Below are 16413 nucleotides of genomic sequence, written 5' to 3'. Positions count from 1 at the left end.
TGTGTGGTGACTAGACCAGGTGCTTTTGCAGGCTGGGGTTAATTTTTAACCTCACTGTTCTGAGGAGGTTTTGTGTCGATTCCTTTGTCTTGCTGTCCATACAGAGATGCTCAGGGCTTTGTCACCTCTAGACCCATTGCAGGTCTCTGCTGGGGTGCTCAGGGATCTGATCTCAGGGTGCTTTAGAATCTCCAATTTAATTTCACGCCAAAGCAGGGTGTGTTTTCTATTAGCGGCGGGTTTTTTATCCGTTTCTTCTAAAGCCTTTTCTGTTCCTTCGCCTTTAAACTTCAGGTCCTGACTTTTCCCTGCCCATGGTGTTCATCCGTTTTTTTTGGGGGGGGGCGGGGTACAGGATATAAATCATCATGTGTAAATCTCAGCTTTCATTGGCATGATGTCCAAGAAAGAATTACTAAATTTTTCAATCTCTGGTGAATTGGAACGATGATGGCCTTTTTTGGTAACTGTTGAGAACGTTCTGTTCTTGCAGCATTTTGCTCAGGCACAGCTTGGGTTTTAGACTGGAAGTACATTTTTAAAAAGGAAATACGCTGATTTATTTTAAATGTCAGGCTGCGTACGCACAGCCTTACCTATTTTGGGTTGGTTTTGTAGATTCAGCTAGCTGTACACTTCAGCATATAGTGATACTCAGGTGTATAAACTGTATCCACTGTTTCGTGGGAACATCTTAAGAATGTTTCAGAATACTGTGCTGCCGTTATGTCATCAATTGTTTCATTTATTTAGGACTTAGATTAGTATACCATTCAGATATGCCATAACTCTGGGCTTTCCTTTTCTTTAAAATTTTACTTCTGTGATTTTTGTTAAAAGCTGTCTGCCAGTGCTGCTTTGGTTTTGATGTTTCTGCGGAAATAGATTAAGAAAAGGCACCATTTTGGCAGGCTACTGTGTGTTTGTAGATACGGAGGAGCTAATACTTTCAATTTTTCTCTCTGCCATTTATAACTACAATGTTACTTTCCAGTTTATTAAATCTACAAGATGTTGGATGAAGTGAATGTTTCCAATTTTAGTGTGTTAAAAGCTGCACTATGCTGGCTCCAATCTAGTTTGTAACATGAGGTTCAATTAAAAGTATATTAAAGTGTGATCTGATAGACCTCTAGGCAGTTCTTGAGTTTGCGTAACTTGCCCGTTGGGCTGAGCCTGTGCTCAGTGGTGGTGAAGGTTGGATAGTTTTTGGCATTTGCACTAACAAAAATAGAACTTGGATGTCTGTCTCGTTGGTGTCGAAGTCACTCTCCTTTCTCCTGAATTCCGACAACTCTGCACTTTCAGTGCTTTAAGGCTTGATCAACGTTCTTCAGCCCAGATAAAATTGTTTTGGCAGTGGGATGCATTTGGAAGAGCTAGTCTTCCTGTGAATCTGGTTGTAAAGGCAGATCTTTGTCTTGAAGAATTAGTGAATATTTTTTCTCTTTAGGCTAATTTGTACCTCTGGTACTCGAGGGCAGAACTGAACAGCGTATGTACCCTGGCCTTGCTTAGGAACTAGGGTGTTAGGACTTGCAGCTGCTTTCAGTACCTGCCCTGCGCCTTCTGGAGGCAGCTTTTCACTCCTCTGCTGCACAGTTGTGTCTGCATAACAATTCTTCTTGCTGGCTTATAGTTTATACAGCTGATTAGAGCAAAATCTGCCCTATTTTCAGGATATATGGACTTTTGAAACCCATTCTGGACCTTTACCAGGTTGATTCTGCCTCTGGTTTTGGGGGATTTGGTTTGGTTTCAGGGAAGGGAAGGGAAGGGAAGCTGTGCCCCCCTGCACAGCTGTGTGGCCTTCAGTTCTTTCCTGCTGTTGTAGGAAGTAGGTATTTCTGGTTTTCTTGCAAGTGACTCAAAACTCATGCATTCTCTTGGTTTTTCCCTCTCTGGGATTTTTTACGCAACTCTGCTCACAGACACTCATTTTGACCTGTGCAGGAGGTGCAGACCTGTCTTGTAAGGAGGTCTGTGTTTACTCATCAGTTGTTTAGAACTTCTCACCCATTAGTGAGGTTTCAGCTGTAGCGTTGCCTACCTGAGCTTCTTGAATTTCTTTGTGTTTAGCGCTGTTACTGCTGAGTGGTGATGTTCAGCAGTGTACCGTACCTGTGAGAAGAAGCACGGTGAAGTTTGGTCTAGAGGCTTTTATGAAACTGTGTGATAAGTAAAATCATAATGGTCTTTTAATCATCACCCTCTTCATTTCATAATTTACCTTAAGTAATTAAAATAAAGCAGAGGGTGTAAAACTACTGGTTTTGAAAACTTATGCGGTGTACGTAGTAGGTAACTTTTCGTCTTTCTTGAGCACGGTTTTCCTTCGTCTCCTTCCCTTCTCACAGGCAGGTCATGAAGATGAATTTGCATTTAGGTGACTGGTCATAGATACATTGTACATAATAGAATTAATGCCCGGTTGCAAATGAGGCAGTAAAGCTATTTGTGCAATTTTACAGTGGATTGCCTTAATTCGGTGTAATTTTGTATCTGCATTCATGCAGAATGATGTTTGGTGCGGAACTTGGAGCTGTATTCTTGCACAGAAGTACCCCAAAGTCTCCTGTCACATCCTGGGCTGGTGAAAGTGGGGAGACGTTAAAAGTTACGAGTTTCATATTGCTTCCATCTAAGTAATTGATTTCTTTCTTTTTCAGTGACTCTCCTTTGCCTGTGTCATCGCGTGTGTGTTTTGTAAAGTTCCATGATCCTGACTCGGCAGTTGTGGCCCAGCACCTGACAAACACTGTATTCGTTGACAGAGCGTTGATAGTCGTACCATATGCAGAAGGTTTGTGAATTGTTTAATGGTCTATGAAGCCACCATACTATGGCAGTTTTTTTCCAGTATAGTTCACCAAAATGAGGATTAGTAAAATGTCAAACATTTAAGATATTCACATTTTGAAACCCTTGGTATATTGCCATTGGCCCATGGAGTAAATAATTTTTTTATCTAGTGACACTGAATGAAAGTGGGAAGTTTACCTCTTACTGGTTTTGGATGTCTTTAAGTTTAGAATACTAACACCTTAGGCAGAATAATTTGCAAATTTTGCTCTTTGTCCGTCTCAGTGAGACATTTTTCTGAACAGGCTTATGCAAACTGCTCAACATTTTAAGGAAATTTTGCCTTAATTATGAAGTGTTTGCCACTTTCACATAGGCATAGATCTCTTCATGAGAATGGTGTCTCCCTCCCTGAGGGTGCATGGCAGAGTCGATTAACATCTAAGATGTGCTGCCGCTGAATTGAGTTGGGAACTTCCCTGAAAGGCACTCACTCTCGTTGTGAATCCAATATACCAAGGGTTTGCATAATTATGGTTTAATTTGAAAGTGAGATCTTCCGCAAGGTGCCAAATGGGCACTGGTACTAGTTTTTTATTCCAAGTTTTCTTGTTCATCCTTGATATATTTTATAGAATTACACTAAATAATAAACTCTTCTCTCTGTTATTTGTGTGTGTGATTTTTGTAGTGGAGAAGGCAAATGCAAAGCCCTTCCAGATGACTGAAAAACAGTGGGTCCTCTGCAGCTACAGGGGATTCTAGACATTAACTAAAGGCCAGCAAGCACTCAAGTCCCCAAGTGTTTTCCTGGTGTAACCACTTGTTAACTACATTTTCTCTTCTTCTTTTTATTTTTACATTTTAGGGTGTTACAGTAATTTGAAAGGCAATGAGCAGGGTTTTTGGAACTTACCTTAAAAACAAAGTGCTGAGAAGACACCTCTTCTTACAGAAGTCTTATTAAACTCTTCTAGACTTGCTTTAGAAGTAACTGATTTCCATTGTACTGTTTATTTACTTCTGAAATAATGGATTTTCCCAGATCGCTTGAATTTAATAAAAGCTCTGCAGATTAAGCCATACTACAGTAATAAATGGGGTACACAGCCTGTGTTCAGACCTATAATCAAGACACTGTAATGCTGTAGGCTGTCTTTTTGAGGCTGGGGAGCTGTCTTACCTTTGTATTTCTTAAAAGAGATGAAAACTCAGTTTCTGCAACGTAGGAATCTGCAGCCTTTGATTAAGACGTGCTGCTTTCTGAGAGTACAGAGCACGTTCTGAAATTGCCATTGAGCTACTGCTTCTGCTGTCGCTCGGTGAGGTGTAACAGCATAGCTGAAAGACATCTTGTCCTCGTCGTTGTATTAAAGCATGCTAGAGCAACAGTCCATCTGAGTTAGTACCGAAATGTTCTCCAAGGCCCATGGTGAAGAATGTCCGTGTTTAACTTTTCCTTTAAGGATAAAAGTGTTTTTCTCTTTGTCAGTCTGACTTTGTCCATTGTGCTTGATGGTGGATAAATCTGGCACATAGAGAAATCTGCCCAGTAGTTTTGGTTCAGATCGTGTAAAGAAAATAAAATTAATAAAGTAGAATATTTTAATGGGCCTGTTTAAATCGAGGAGTTCCTCATGGGCTGTTTCCTGGGGTGTTCTGGCGGTTCAGAACGTTGATGTTTTTGGCATATCACAAGAGATATGCTCAGCCAATAAATGTATGCCCCCTGGTTTTTGTAATCATATGCTGGAGTATAGTTTTCCCTGCAAATGCGTACTGCCGGGGTCCCAATTCAACAAGCTGTGTAAGCACGATACAGCAAGATTCTTAAAACCACAGTGAAATTGCTCATGTGCTTAAAGCCAGGCATATGCTTAACTACTGTGCTGAACTGGGCCCTTTTATCTTTTATTTTCTATTGTGATAATTCTGTATTAATATTGCCTGTTGCTAAAGTGAATGTTTATTGTCTGTTTAGTGCAATAATTATCCCCTATATCACAACCGCACTCCAGGTTTAGCATACACAGACATTTTGGTGTTGGCTGTTGCTTTGTGTTATAGAACTATACACAAAGTCTACGGTAAGGTTTAGTATTTGTCATTTTCACTGTGATATTCCTAGATTTGGAAGGAACTCTAAGATTAAAGGTGGCTGGGGGGGGTATTTAGGTTCTTTGGTTAATGTTTGTTTCTTTTGTCTGTTTCTTTTTCTTTCATTTCTACACATTCATGCAGTATTTCATGGTTCTAACAAAGCAGCAGTAAAAAAAACTCTTGAAGCATGAAAATTAACTGGTGAGGGGCCTCATTGCTTTTTTTAAAATTGTAGTTTATTTATTTCTAAATACTTTTTAAAAAAACAATTAGAGGATCAGATGCATGATTTTTTTTTTAATGGATGCAGATCTTCTATGAGGTGTCTTGAGATAAGTCTGAGGATTTGTATTTAGATGCCAGAAATGTTGTAGTTGCACTAATTTGAAATGTTTAGCTGTAATTTATAAATATCCTCTGAGACATAATTTTGCATGCAAAATTACCCCATAATCTCTCTGTAGGTATGTTAATATATTGATGCGTTAATGCCCTTTGTCTAAATGACCTTTTTCCCCCCCTCTCCCTCCATAACTCTGGGTATCTAAATTGGTGACAGCTCAATGACACAAGCAAGATAACAGTGCTGTGTATTATACATTTGTTTGTATTATCGGCACTTCTCAGTATAGGTGGGAGGAACCATTACCTTTATTTAACAGTGGTTTTTCTTTTTTGTTGTTGTGTTTTACAGTTCTTTTCCCTGGTTCAGCCTGAACTATATACCAGGCCCTGCTGAAAATACCACCCAACAGTTTTCTTCTGCAGCTTATCCAGTTTCTCTTAAGTGCCCTGTACATATTGTATGTTTTATGATGAGATGCAGTTTCTTAATATGTATTACAGAAACACTACTGGTATTTGCAAATATATAGTAAAATTGTTTTATTGAACTCTCATTTTGGGGGCTTGGGCACATTAACAAATTAATCCATCTGAATAGGGCTTTTGCTGTTGGATAGAATAAAAATACCTACATAATTTACTTGTTTCATAGTAGGACCCTTACAATTCTCTGTGCAGAGCAGGCAGTAAGATCAGACACTTGTCTTAGTTGGCGGCAAGATTTTGGGCCAGAAGTTTCCTCTGAAATGGCAGTATGTAGCAGCATTCTTGGTACAATAAGCATGGCACATATTGGAACAAATGCATTTTACTGCACAGGTAAGGAATGTGCCACGATGTACTGTATGTATGCACCCACCCACCCACAGACACACACACAGCGTGCATTTGGAGATCTGCAGAGACTCATTTTCATTTGACAAGTCAGCAAAAGCCCTACGCTTGATTCAACAAAAAAAATATTTCCATACCTTCTCTTAAGTTTTACAAAATTTATATGGTAGGTGTAAAAGAAAACATAGTGAACTGTACCATATTATTAACCCCTAAATCAAACTTTTTTTGTCTTGTGTATCTTGATTTTTCTGTGTGCTTTGTAGTGAAGCAGCCGACACGAGTCGTTGTTCATAAAACAGCTTTTGAAAGTTGAGAGCACACCCCTGGAGAACCGACTGTGCTTGCTTACGTTTGGTTCATGACTTAAAAATCGAGTACAGGTGATGAAATCTTGGCAGTGTTAACAAAAAAGTAGTGTGTATTGTGCTATTTTTTTGCTCTAGAAACTTAACCATTTGTAGAGAAAAAGGAACAGTCAAATTTTCACACATTGAAGTTTCATTCTGACAAAAAAGTTAATGATAAATATTAATAGACATCAAGCTTTGTATTTTAGCCAACATAAGTACTTTCAACAAACTCAGGTGGTGTATCAGGGAGACATTTTCTGGGTGTATTTGTGTATTTTCTGCCTTTGAAATGGAATGCGTTCTAATGCAAGGCTATTTCTCTGCAGGAGTCATTCCTGATGAGACTAAGGCTTTGTCTCTCTTGGCACCAGCCAATGCTGTGGCAGGTCTGCTGCCCGGAGGTGGGCTCCTGCCTACTCCCAACCCACTGTCTCAGGTAGGCTGGCCGGTTAGACTGCAGTCAAGGGAAATGATTGTTGTCTTTTGTGAAGAGTCTGACTTGCTTTCTGTTGGTTGTGCTCATGCTGATTCCTAGAATGTTTTAGTTGATATCCCTTGATGGCTTGTTACAGCTGTCTGATGTGAATTGTGGCAAAATGGTGATATGTTGCTGGCTGGGGTACTTTTAGTTCCCAAATATGGTGCTTCTGGGATCTCAGGGGCCCTGTGTTTCTGTCTCTCTCATCCCTCTCTTATCCATTGTACGCTTACAGACAGGTTTGACAGGCAGTAGAAATCTCGTAGATTTTAAATCCGTGATGTTCAAGGTGTTGACATGCTGTGGAGATACCTTTGAGCAACCTGGGCTAGTGGGAGGTGTCCCTGCCCAACCCATCTGTGATTTCTGATTGCACAAAAGATATACTTGCTGTTGAGTTTTTCAGAGGGTGTTTTTAACTGTACATAGAGGGAAAAGTCTAAAATTTAACTTTGAAACTCAAGGAAACGGATGGAAGAAACAAGTACCATCTGGAAGATTTCTTTAACCAAAAGCTGTGTATATGTAAATTCCTGAAAATGGTTGGTGAACCACCTTAATTTTAGTTCTGTCACTCTGAATCCCAGTCGACTTAATGGTAGGTTTTATTTAACACATCCACTCTATGGAAACTTGTGGTGGCTGGTCAGCTCCTTTTGACTGTTACTGGGAGCTGTGATCTAAATGAGTCTGAAGTGCCAGAGCAGTCAGAAAGGAGGCAAAGAGAGGGAAGGAAGGGAGAGCAGGACCTCAGAAGCGTTGGATTAACATAAGTTGATGTGGTTTCTAGCACAGTGTGTGTTTTGCTTCAGTGTATGTTTTGGTCTTCTCACTGTAAAAGGCCAAATTCACTTTTTAAGGCATTTAGACCCATGCCATCATCCTACTTATTCTTCCTGTTGCTTTTCAACCCATTTGCCTGTTTTAACCAAATCTGAGAAATTTGCAGAGATGTAATAACATTATATTGTCTTTTAACGTGAACCATGTCCCTTTCAATCCTAAATTGATTTAGATATGAGGCAACTGGCTCAAACATCTAATGAATTTTCATTTTAATTCTGGAAAAGAATATTTCTTGAATGTAATGGAATGCTTTACTTTTTTTACTCTTTTTTTTTTTTTTTTACATACCTGTTGGGATGCAGAGGAAACAATTTAATTTTAGAACATTTATAGGAAAAAAATCTTTCATTTACCAAGTTTTGGAATACCTGAAGAGGGAAAACCGAAATACTCTCGCTGACCTTAGTATAATGTTTGCTGTAGGTAGAAGCCTAACTAAAACCCAGTTCAAGTTCCCACATCTAATTCTTGTCAATCTTGACCTGACAGCTGTGTATCCACTGACTAGGGGTTTGTCTAATTGCTGTCTCCGTTACAGATTGGTGCTGTTCCTTTAGCTGCTCTAGGAGCTCCTGCTCTTGATCCTGCCCTAGCTGCTCTTGGGCTTCCTGGAGCAAACTTAAACTCTCAGGTATGTCACACAGTTTTCTTTATTGTCCCCAGCACATGTGCATGATGGTCGTAGTGTTCACCAGAATATGAAATGACAAGCTGAACATCTGGAACTGCTATGCTTGGGCTTGAAGGAGTGTTGCAAAATATTTATTTTTATTAAAGGCTTGGCTCGGTGTAGTCTGCACAGGCTGCTGGTTCTTTAAACCTCCTGGAATTGTTGTAGGAGACAGTCTTCATTTCTTGGCAGAGCAGGTTTATATGGGAACACTTCTCTTCTGCTATCTTCTTTTCTGTTTTAAAAGTAATTTTCATTTGTATCAGTGTAACAGCCACTGGCTGAAAAAATCTAGTGACTGATTTTTCTGAGAACCTGTTTGGGATAAATAGCATCTGTAGTAGTAGCAAATTAAATGCTGCAAAGACATAAAAATAATTTGGGACTAGTAATTAAATATTTCAGATATGTATCGATAATTATCAAGCTATGAACCTGTCTTGTACTTATAGTAGAAAAAAAAAAATCATTTGACTTTTTAATTTTGTAGGTGTAGAAAATACTGAGGAGACTTTGTTAGTAAAACTGAATGAAAGACTTTTAAGTACTAAGAAGTAGTAGAATAATGAGTTAATATTTAAGGTGTAAGAACCAAATACTGTCCAGATAACGTTTTACAGATAAAAGTAGTAATAATTGAGTGCAGTGCTAAGAAATCCATCGTTTAACACGCTCTTTATGCATGCCCTGTGTAGTAACAAGCAGATAATGGTGATAAAGAAATAACAAATGAAAAAAAAAGCATTCTAAATGCATATAACAAAAATATAAATTTGGTATGGTGAGGGGTTGTTTCCTTTGTCCATTAAGCAGCTGATTGGGTTCAGCGCATGCCTGCCCGGTGTAAAGAAAATCAGCGGGGACTGAACACATTGCTTGTTAACACACCCCTGGTACAGGAAGTGACTGGATGTAATAATATCTGGATTCTCCTAAGAGCTGTGAAATGTATTTTTTTGTGGAATTTTTAGAGTAAAGCAGCTTTTGCTTACTGTTGATACATTGACATTGAGGACTTCCCATGGACAGGCAGCTGAGCTCTCTGAGGAGGTCTCTGTTCTCCTGAAGTAGCAGAGAAATAACCTGTCAGTACCCAGAACTGTGTTTTTATTTTAAGGTGCTTTGATTCTGTCCAGGAAAGGGCCTTTTTTTGGCCACTTTGGGGAAAAAAGAGTGCCTGAGCTCCACCGAAATGGGGTGGTGACACCCTCAGCATCCCCAGGTTTTGAAACAGAACAACGTGCCTTTTCATCTGTAGGCTGTTTGGGGTGTGCTTTCTTCTGGTTTTCTTCAGCTGTAGAGGCTTTTTGCTTTAGCCCCTGACATTCAAGGAAGATAATCTTCTTAGGCATACACATCTTCCAACATGGTTTTAACTTTTTTTTTTCCCCTCGCAGTCTCTTGCAGCAGATCAACTACTAAAACTGATGAGCACAGTGGATCCAAAGTAAGCATCAGTGTTTACAAATATTTCTATTGCAGTACGCTTGATCTTAGGAATATCCGTTGTGATTTAGTGTCCAGTCCCTGTCCTGCTGGATCTAATGAAGTCTGGAGAAAACTAGTGTCTCGGGGGTCTTGTGCAGGCTCTTTTCTGTGGTAGAGAGAAGAGGGGGAGGAGATTAAGATTATTCAGCCTTGTGTCTATGGAATAACACCAATTACCTCTGGGATTTCATTCTGCTAGAGACAGAAATTCAAAGTCATTTTTGTCACTGTGTCCGTAATGTAAGGGTGTGACTAGCACCCCACACCATGCAAGGCTGAAATGAAAGGGCTGGGGTTGGGAATGATCCGAGAGCAGCAAGTGCTGTGAATTTTTATTTGGGTATTTGGAAAAAGGATAATTTTGCTCGAAATGGTATGGTGTGGGGACAGCAAGCAGGGAAGGAGTATAGCACTGAAGGTGTTAGTGTGCTGCTCAGCAGCTGATAGCGTTGCAGTAGGATGGTAGAAGCGTATGCCAGTGTAGAAATGCTGTTAGAGAAATAAAAAGTGTACTGGATGGAAAGAAACCACATCTGCCTCACAAAGCCCTGGCACTGCAAGGCTTTGCAGTACGGCTGGTCAAAATGGAAACTGGCTTTCTGCGGTGCAGGATACTGGTGCCTGTGGAGTTGCTCTTTCAGGCGACGAGAGTTGAAATTGTGCTATACAAAAATGTTCGTGTCATTGGAAACATATCTGTGTGAGATAATGAGATAATACAACCTTTCCTGCTGTGTACAGGTACTGAATTCTGAGAGCTGGGTGTGCCAGTGTCTGGTGCCGCTGCTTTCAGCACAGATAGCACGCCTTAGACGTACTGCTCTGTTATCTGAACGTGCCAAGGTGCAGGCAGACTTGGATTCACTTCTTCAGTCACTCTGAACAGACTGCAGACTGACAGTGGAGGCATGTCTGTATTGGATTCATCAGTACTGAATTTCTGAAACTCTTTTTTTATTCACCAGGTTGAACCATGTAGCTGCAGGTCTTGTTTCACCAAGTCTGAAATCAGATACCTCCAGTAAAGAAATAGAAGAAGCTATGAAAAGAGTACGAGAAGCGCAGTCGTTAATTTCTGCTGCTATAGAGCCAGGTAATTGGAAGTCGTACAACACCTTGTTCAATTCAGGGTGGAGTTTTGATGTAGCATATGATAAAATCTGTTTTTCCCAAAATTCACTTGATTTGAAGATTCCAAATGCCTGAGCTTCCCCTGGTTGAAGTTCATACTGCCATCTCTTCATTGGAAACAGCAAGTGACACTTGACATCCTAGTGATGTTTGTTCTCAAGGAGGATTTCCTTTCTTTTAATTTCTAATCTGTGGGAGTTTGTAAAGAATTTTTTTTTTTACCTTATTTCAGTAGATTTTATTTTAGAACAAGATGCAGCAGTTCATCCCCAAATGTCAGATCTACCAAATTAGAGAAGCAGTAACTTGGAACACTGAAAATATAGTTTTGCAGCCTCCTGATCGTTTTCAGGAAAGAACAGAGCTCCTGTTCTTCTGTTATACCAGAAAAATGTGCAGATTGTTTTGCTTGAGGCTTTTTGTGGGAAATTGAAAACAATACGTTGAGAGATTCTCTAGCCCTTCACAAAATATTAGATACGCTGAGATTTTAACAAGACTTTCCATTGCCCTGCAGCTATCAACTGACTTATATTAAACATTTTCTGAGTTTTGACTTCTTTGGTTTTGCCTAGAACTTTGTTGGGTTTATGTCACATACATGTCTTTTTCATGTGTTCCTTCTTTGTGTCATCTTTTGAGCAAAAGGATAGGTAAGCCTTAATTTCAAATGTCAAAATATTCCTTAGGTTTTCTTTATCTTATTTATTATCTATAGCGTAAAGCTGAACTTCCTTTCCTTTGTAAAATCTTTTTGAATACTAAAACAACACTGGGGTTTTTTACTATGCTTTTCCTTTTCAACGCCAGATAAAAAAGATGAAAAACGAAGACATTCGAGGTCAAGGTCACGCTCAAGGAGGAGGAGGACACCTTCTTCATCTAGACACAGGTACTTAGCTTATTTGCTTTAAAGAAAAAAAAAAACCCACACAACACATAGCTGCCACTAAGGCAGCATGTGCCAGTGGTCTGGGCAAAGCCATTTTAACTGTGGCCTTCCCGTTTGCTCTCCTTTGCTGTTTGTGTATTCGGTAATTGGCTTGTGTTAGGTTCAGGATTCTAAAAATTTCGTCACATTTCAACATGACTTAGCAGTTCTCCTCTACAACAGGAGTGGTATTTTCCTACAGGGAGAGTAACAAGAGAGCCGATCGAAGCATTGCTGTTCTTTGCCATTCGGCATTCGTGCACTTCCTGGCAGACTCTGTGCGACTCCTTTGCTGTTTTCTGTATTCTTTTTTCTGTTTTCTACACTCTTTTTTCTGTTTTCTATGTCATTGTGCATGACCATGCCGTTAGCACTGACTCTGAACAGTGTGTCAGAATTCTGTATATGTAACTGATGTGTGCAATGTGTTACTGGTAGACGGTCAAGAAGCAGATCAAGGAGAAGGTCCCATTCAAAATCAAGAAGCAGGAGGCGATCTAAAAGTCCAAGGCGAAGAAGATCTCATTCCAGAGAGAGAAGCAGAAGGTCCAGGAGCACATCCAAAACCAGGTAATTACTTCCGTAAGTCTCTTCTATTTGCTAGAAATCAAATTCTTAAATTTGGGGGCTTAATTTAAAAAAAAAAAAAAACCTAAACAAAACACCACAAACAAAAAACCTAGGGCAAAATGAGATAGTGCCTCTTTTTAGAGTCCCAGTCTTATAGAATTGTGTGACACTTGCCCTGTACGCGTGCAGTTAGCTACATAAAAACACGCAACGTGCTTTCCTCAGAACGACGGGACGGAGCAGCGTTAGCCGAGTCGCTCAGTAGCTGTCTTTGGGCAGCAGGAAACGTGAGCATCCAGACTGGCAGTTTATAGCTTCGCTGTACCAGCAGCACAAAAGGGTTGTTCTTTTTATTTCGCTGTAGATATAATTATCGTCTTAGTTTCCGTTAATGCAACGTGGCTGGCCCCAGCAATGCTAACAGGGTGCTGGCCGGGGTAGTTAGCGTGCCTTTGGTGGTTTTCCTGCACAGCAGAAGTAGTGAGTGCTGCTTGGATGCTTTGAAAATGACTGAACCTTAACATCTGTATCTTACTAAAAGGGATAAAAAGAAGGAAGAGAAAGAAAAGAAACGTTCTAAAACCCCTCCCAAAAGCTACAGCACAACTAGACGATCAAGAAGCACAAGCAGGTACGGTAACGTGAATGTTTTCCTTGGTCTCTATTTCCTGCATGTTTTATCCACTTTAATAGAAGGAACATTCTTGGATGTAATAGGAGGATGATTCGTTGTGGATGCATTGGGTGGATGCACCAATGCATGTATACTGTCTCTACCTATGACTGTAGGATGTTTTTTTTTTTCCCTGATACTGTATTTTCTGGAGGTATTGTTTGGGCTTAGAATAGTTTCTGCTTGCTCTAGATCAAAGAGAGTCTGACGCCTTGAGGTCCCTGTTAAACTCTTTCCTCATTTATGGAATACATAAATGCAAAACGTGCACTGTTCTTTTTTTAAACATCTTCCAAAATTAACTTGCAATATTAACAAGAACAAATGGTTTGTTTCTGTTTGCAAAAAAGAGTCAGTATCCCTCGTAGCGCCTAAGCCAGCAATTTGGTCATGAAGGTGGAGGCAGAACTGGAAACAGCTTTACTCTGCTGGCCAGCAGCTGTGTGGGCTTTGCAGTGCTGCTGACAGTAAATACTGAATTATTTTGAATTACACATACTGACTGCCTTTTGAGCAGTGCTGCTTTTGGAGCCAGAGATGTATTTTTAGCTTTAAAAACCCACAAACACTAACAAACAAACAAAACAACAAAAAACCCCAAGCTTTGATCTCTTTCCTGCAGAGAAAGACGACGTAGAAGAAGCAGGAGTGGATCACGGTCACCTAAGAAACCCAGGTCTCCTAAAAGGAAAATGTCTCGCTCCCCATCTCCAAGGAGGTCAGTGAGCCTCTTGCCTAAAACCCGGTGTCTGGGTGGGAAATCTCCCAGGTGTGAACTGTGGCAAAGATCCCCGTGGGGTTGTTTTAGGGACGGTGTGTGCTTGGTTGGTCCCTCGTGCCTGGCCCAGAGGCTGACCTCTCGGGAGAGAGCGGATCCTGCTGCCTGCTGCCCCTTCCATGGGAGTTGAGTCGGCTTGAAGTACAGAGCTGCTCTGGTGGTGCCCAGCAGCTCCAAACGGGGGGTGTTTGGGGGCGAGGAGCGGGAGATGCCCAGAGTTCCCAGCCTGTTTGGCGCTGTGCAAGAGTCTTGAGGGGAACTTGAGGTGCTCCTTGGTAGAGCACTCTAGTGCTGCTGTAGGCTGAACGGGGCAGCTCGTAGAGCTCGCGTTGTGGCGGTTGTATTTGATCCAGAGCCAAGGAATCGGGTGCTTGTTGATTACCTGAAGGAACGGTGTATCTCGGTTGCACGCTGTGATTTCTCCCGTTAGATTTGTAATGAGCTATGGGCATGGTCTGTGTTCTGGAGCAGTGCGATTGTGGTTTTCATTCTTCTGCATTGTCATTGCAGGCATAAAAAGGAAAAAAAGAAGGATAAGGACAAGGAGAGAAGTAGAGATGAGAGGGAGCGGTCAACAAGCAAGAAAAAAAAGAGCAAAGACAAAGAGAAGGATCGAGAACGGAAATCCGAGAGTGACAAGGATGTGAAAGTATGTTTAAAAACCTGCTTAACTCCACTGCCTGAGCCGTGGTATTAGCCTTCAACCAGCAGGGGCTTTGAAAGCAAGTTTTAATTTATTTTTTTATCTCGGCAAAGCAGGTCACAAGGGATTACGATGAAGAAGAACAAGGATATGACAGCGAGAAGGAGAAAAAGGAAGAAAAGAAAATGGCAGATTCTTCCTCTCCGAAAGGAAAGGATTCTGGCGCTGATAAAGGAAGTGGAGATGCAGCAAGGGAATCCAAAGTTAACGGGGATGATCATCACGAGGAGGACATGGACATGAGTGACTGAATTTTGCCTTTGCAGCCACCGCAGCTGCAGACGTGCATCAGTGTCATTCCTGTGTGATTCTTTTATGCTGTACTCGTTAATCCTAAATCTAGATGTACACAGCTCCAGACTCTACGTGGTTTGTAAATCTCCCGATACTAACTCACGTCAAAAGCTCTATAGAAAGGTAACCATTCTTGTTACGGCCGAAAGGGATTGCGTAGCCAAGCCATTCTTACTAACTTGGTGATGCTTCAAGCAAAAGTAAAAAGCTGCATGCGTCTACAGCAGGCATGGACTGTTGTTGTCCGATCTCCTTTAGTCGATCAGCTCACCTCTGATAGTGTTTCTAGAGTTTGATTCATCGCAGTACTAGAGCAGTGTAGGAATGCACTGACTGCATGTTGATTGTGGCAGAAACATCCTCCGTGTTCTCCAGTCCTACAACATACGGGATCTACTTAAGGGTCTTAAGCGTGACTACACAAAAAAAAAAAAAATAATGACAGTACATCTGAAAATAAGCATCCTGCTAGCGATAGTTTTTTTTGGGTTTGTTTTTTTTAAGCCATGTGGCTGGGGTTGGTTTGGTTTTGTTTTGTTTTTCCCAGTGGGTTTTGTTTGGCTTTGACAAAAGTTAAAATGCACTGACCTTTTTGAGGGCTTTTTTTAATCTGTCCATTCAAATCCATCTCAGGCAAGTTGTAATGGTTCTTAACTTTTCATTTTGGGAAGTGAAAATCTCTGTTTGATCAGCGCCCAGTGATTAAAGGTTGATTTGTGCAGGTTTCATAATCCGGGTCATTTTATTTGTTAATGAGCTGAAGCCATCCCAGAAAGGTAGTGCATTTTAAAATTGCTTTTAAGAGCAAGTCTACTTGATAATGTACTTTTTACTTGATCTCAAGTTGTATAAACTAATAATTTGTGTTTCCTGTCACTGCAGTAGTAACCTTATGCACACAGTGATTCCATGTTATATGCAAGTAGTTAGGCGAGCTCTCTCCTTAGTTCCAGAAGCTCCAGAGCTTTTCCTTTTGTGCAGGTAAAGAGGCAGAAGTAGGCTCCAGTCTGTGCCATGTCGATGTACAGTTTCTGAAATTGTTTTACAGAACTTTGATAATAAAACCCTTAAACTCATGTTCCTGTAAAGCTGCTGGTGTTTATTTACTCCATCCAATGGATGGACCGTTACCTCCTTCACTCAGACTTTCTTCTCCATCCACCTATCCCAGAGGCCGATGACGACTCTTCAAAGCTGTGAAAGCAGCGACAGAGCTGGTGCGCCTGCCTTTAGCTCCACTTCCACTGGAGAAAGAATTATTTTACTTTGGGGGAACGAAGGGAACGGCCTTAAAGAGGAATCTGGAGGTATTAGAGGACAAGTAGTTTTAAAAAGAAATATGTATTTGTAAAAATGTTTTGTATTTTCACTGAACTATGAACATTTACCTCGTCAGGACGGCAAGGGAAGACTCCCA

General features: G+C 40.7%; 1 protein-coding gene across 1 annotated transcript; it reads left to right on the top strand.

The window, feature by feature from the left end:
- Positions 1-2669: 2669 nt before the first annotated feature.
- On the top strand, positions 2670-16070 carry SRSF11 (serine/arginine-rich splicing factor 11; the record flags this gene model as incomplete). Its single annotated transcript, XM_010082785.1, has 11 exons — positions 2670-2803; positions 6761-6870; positions 8297-8389; positions 9826-9875; positions 10882-11009; positions 11858-11939; positions 12417-12548; positions 13090-13179; positions 13844-13939; positions 14510-14648; positions 14759-16070. Coding segments are annotated over 11 exons (1249 nt in total), but the record flags the coding sequence as incomplete, so codon positions are not given.
- Between the last annotated feature and the right edge of the window lie 343 nt (positions 16071-16413).

The sequence above is a fragment of the Pterocles gutturalis genome, unplaced genomic scaffold, assembly GCF_000699245.1.
Source record: "Pterocles gutturalis isolate BGI_N339 unplaced genomic scaffold, ASM69924v1 scaffold4110, whole genome shotgun sequence".
NCBI lineage: Eukaryota > Metazoa > Chordata > Aves > Pterocliformes > Pteroclidae > Pterocles > Pterocles gutturalis.
Note: the sequence above shows the minus strand (reverse complement) of the source record. Positions and strands in the feature narration are given on the sequence as shown.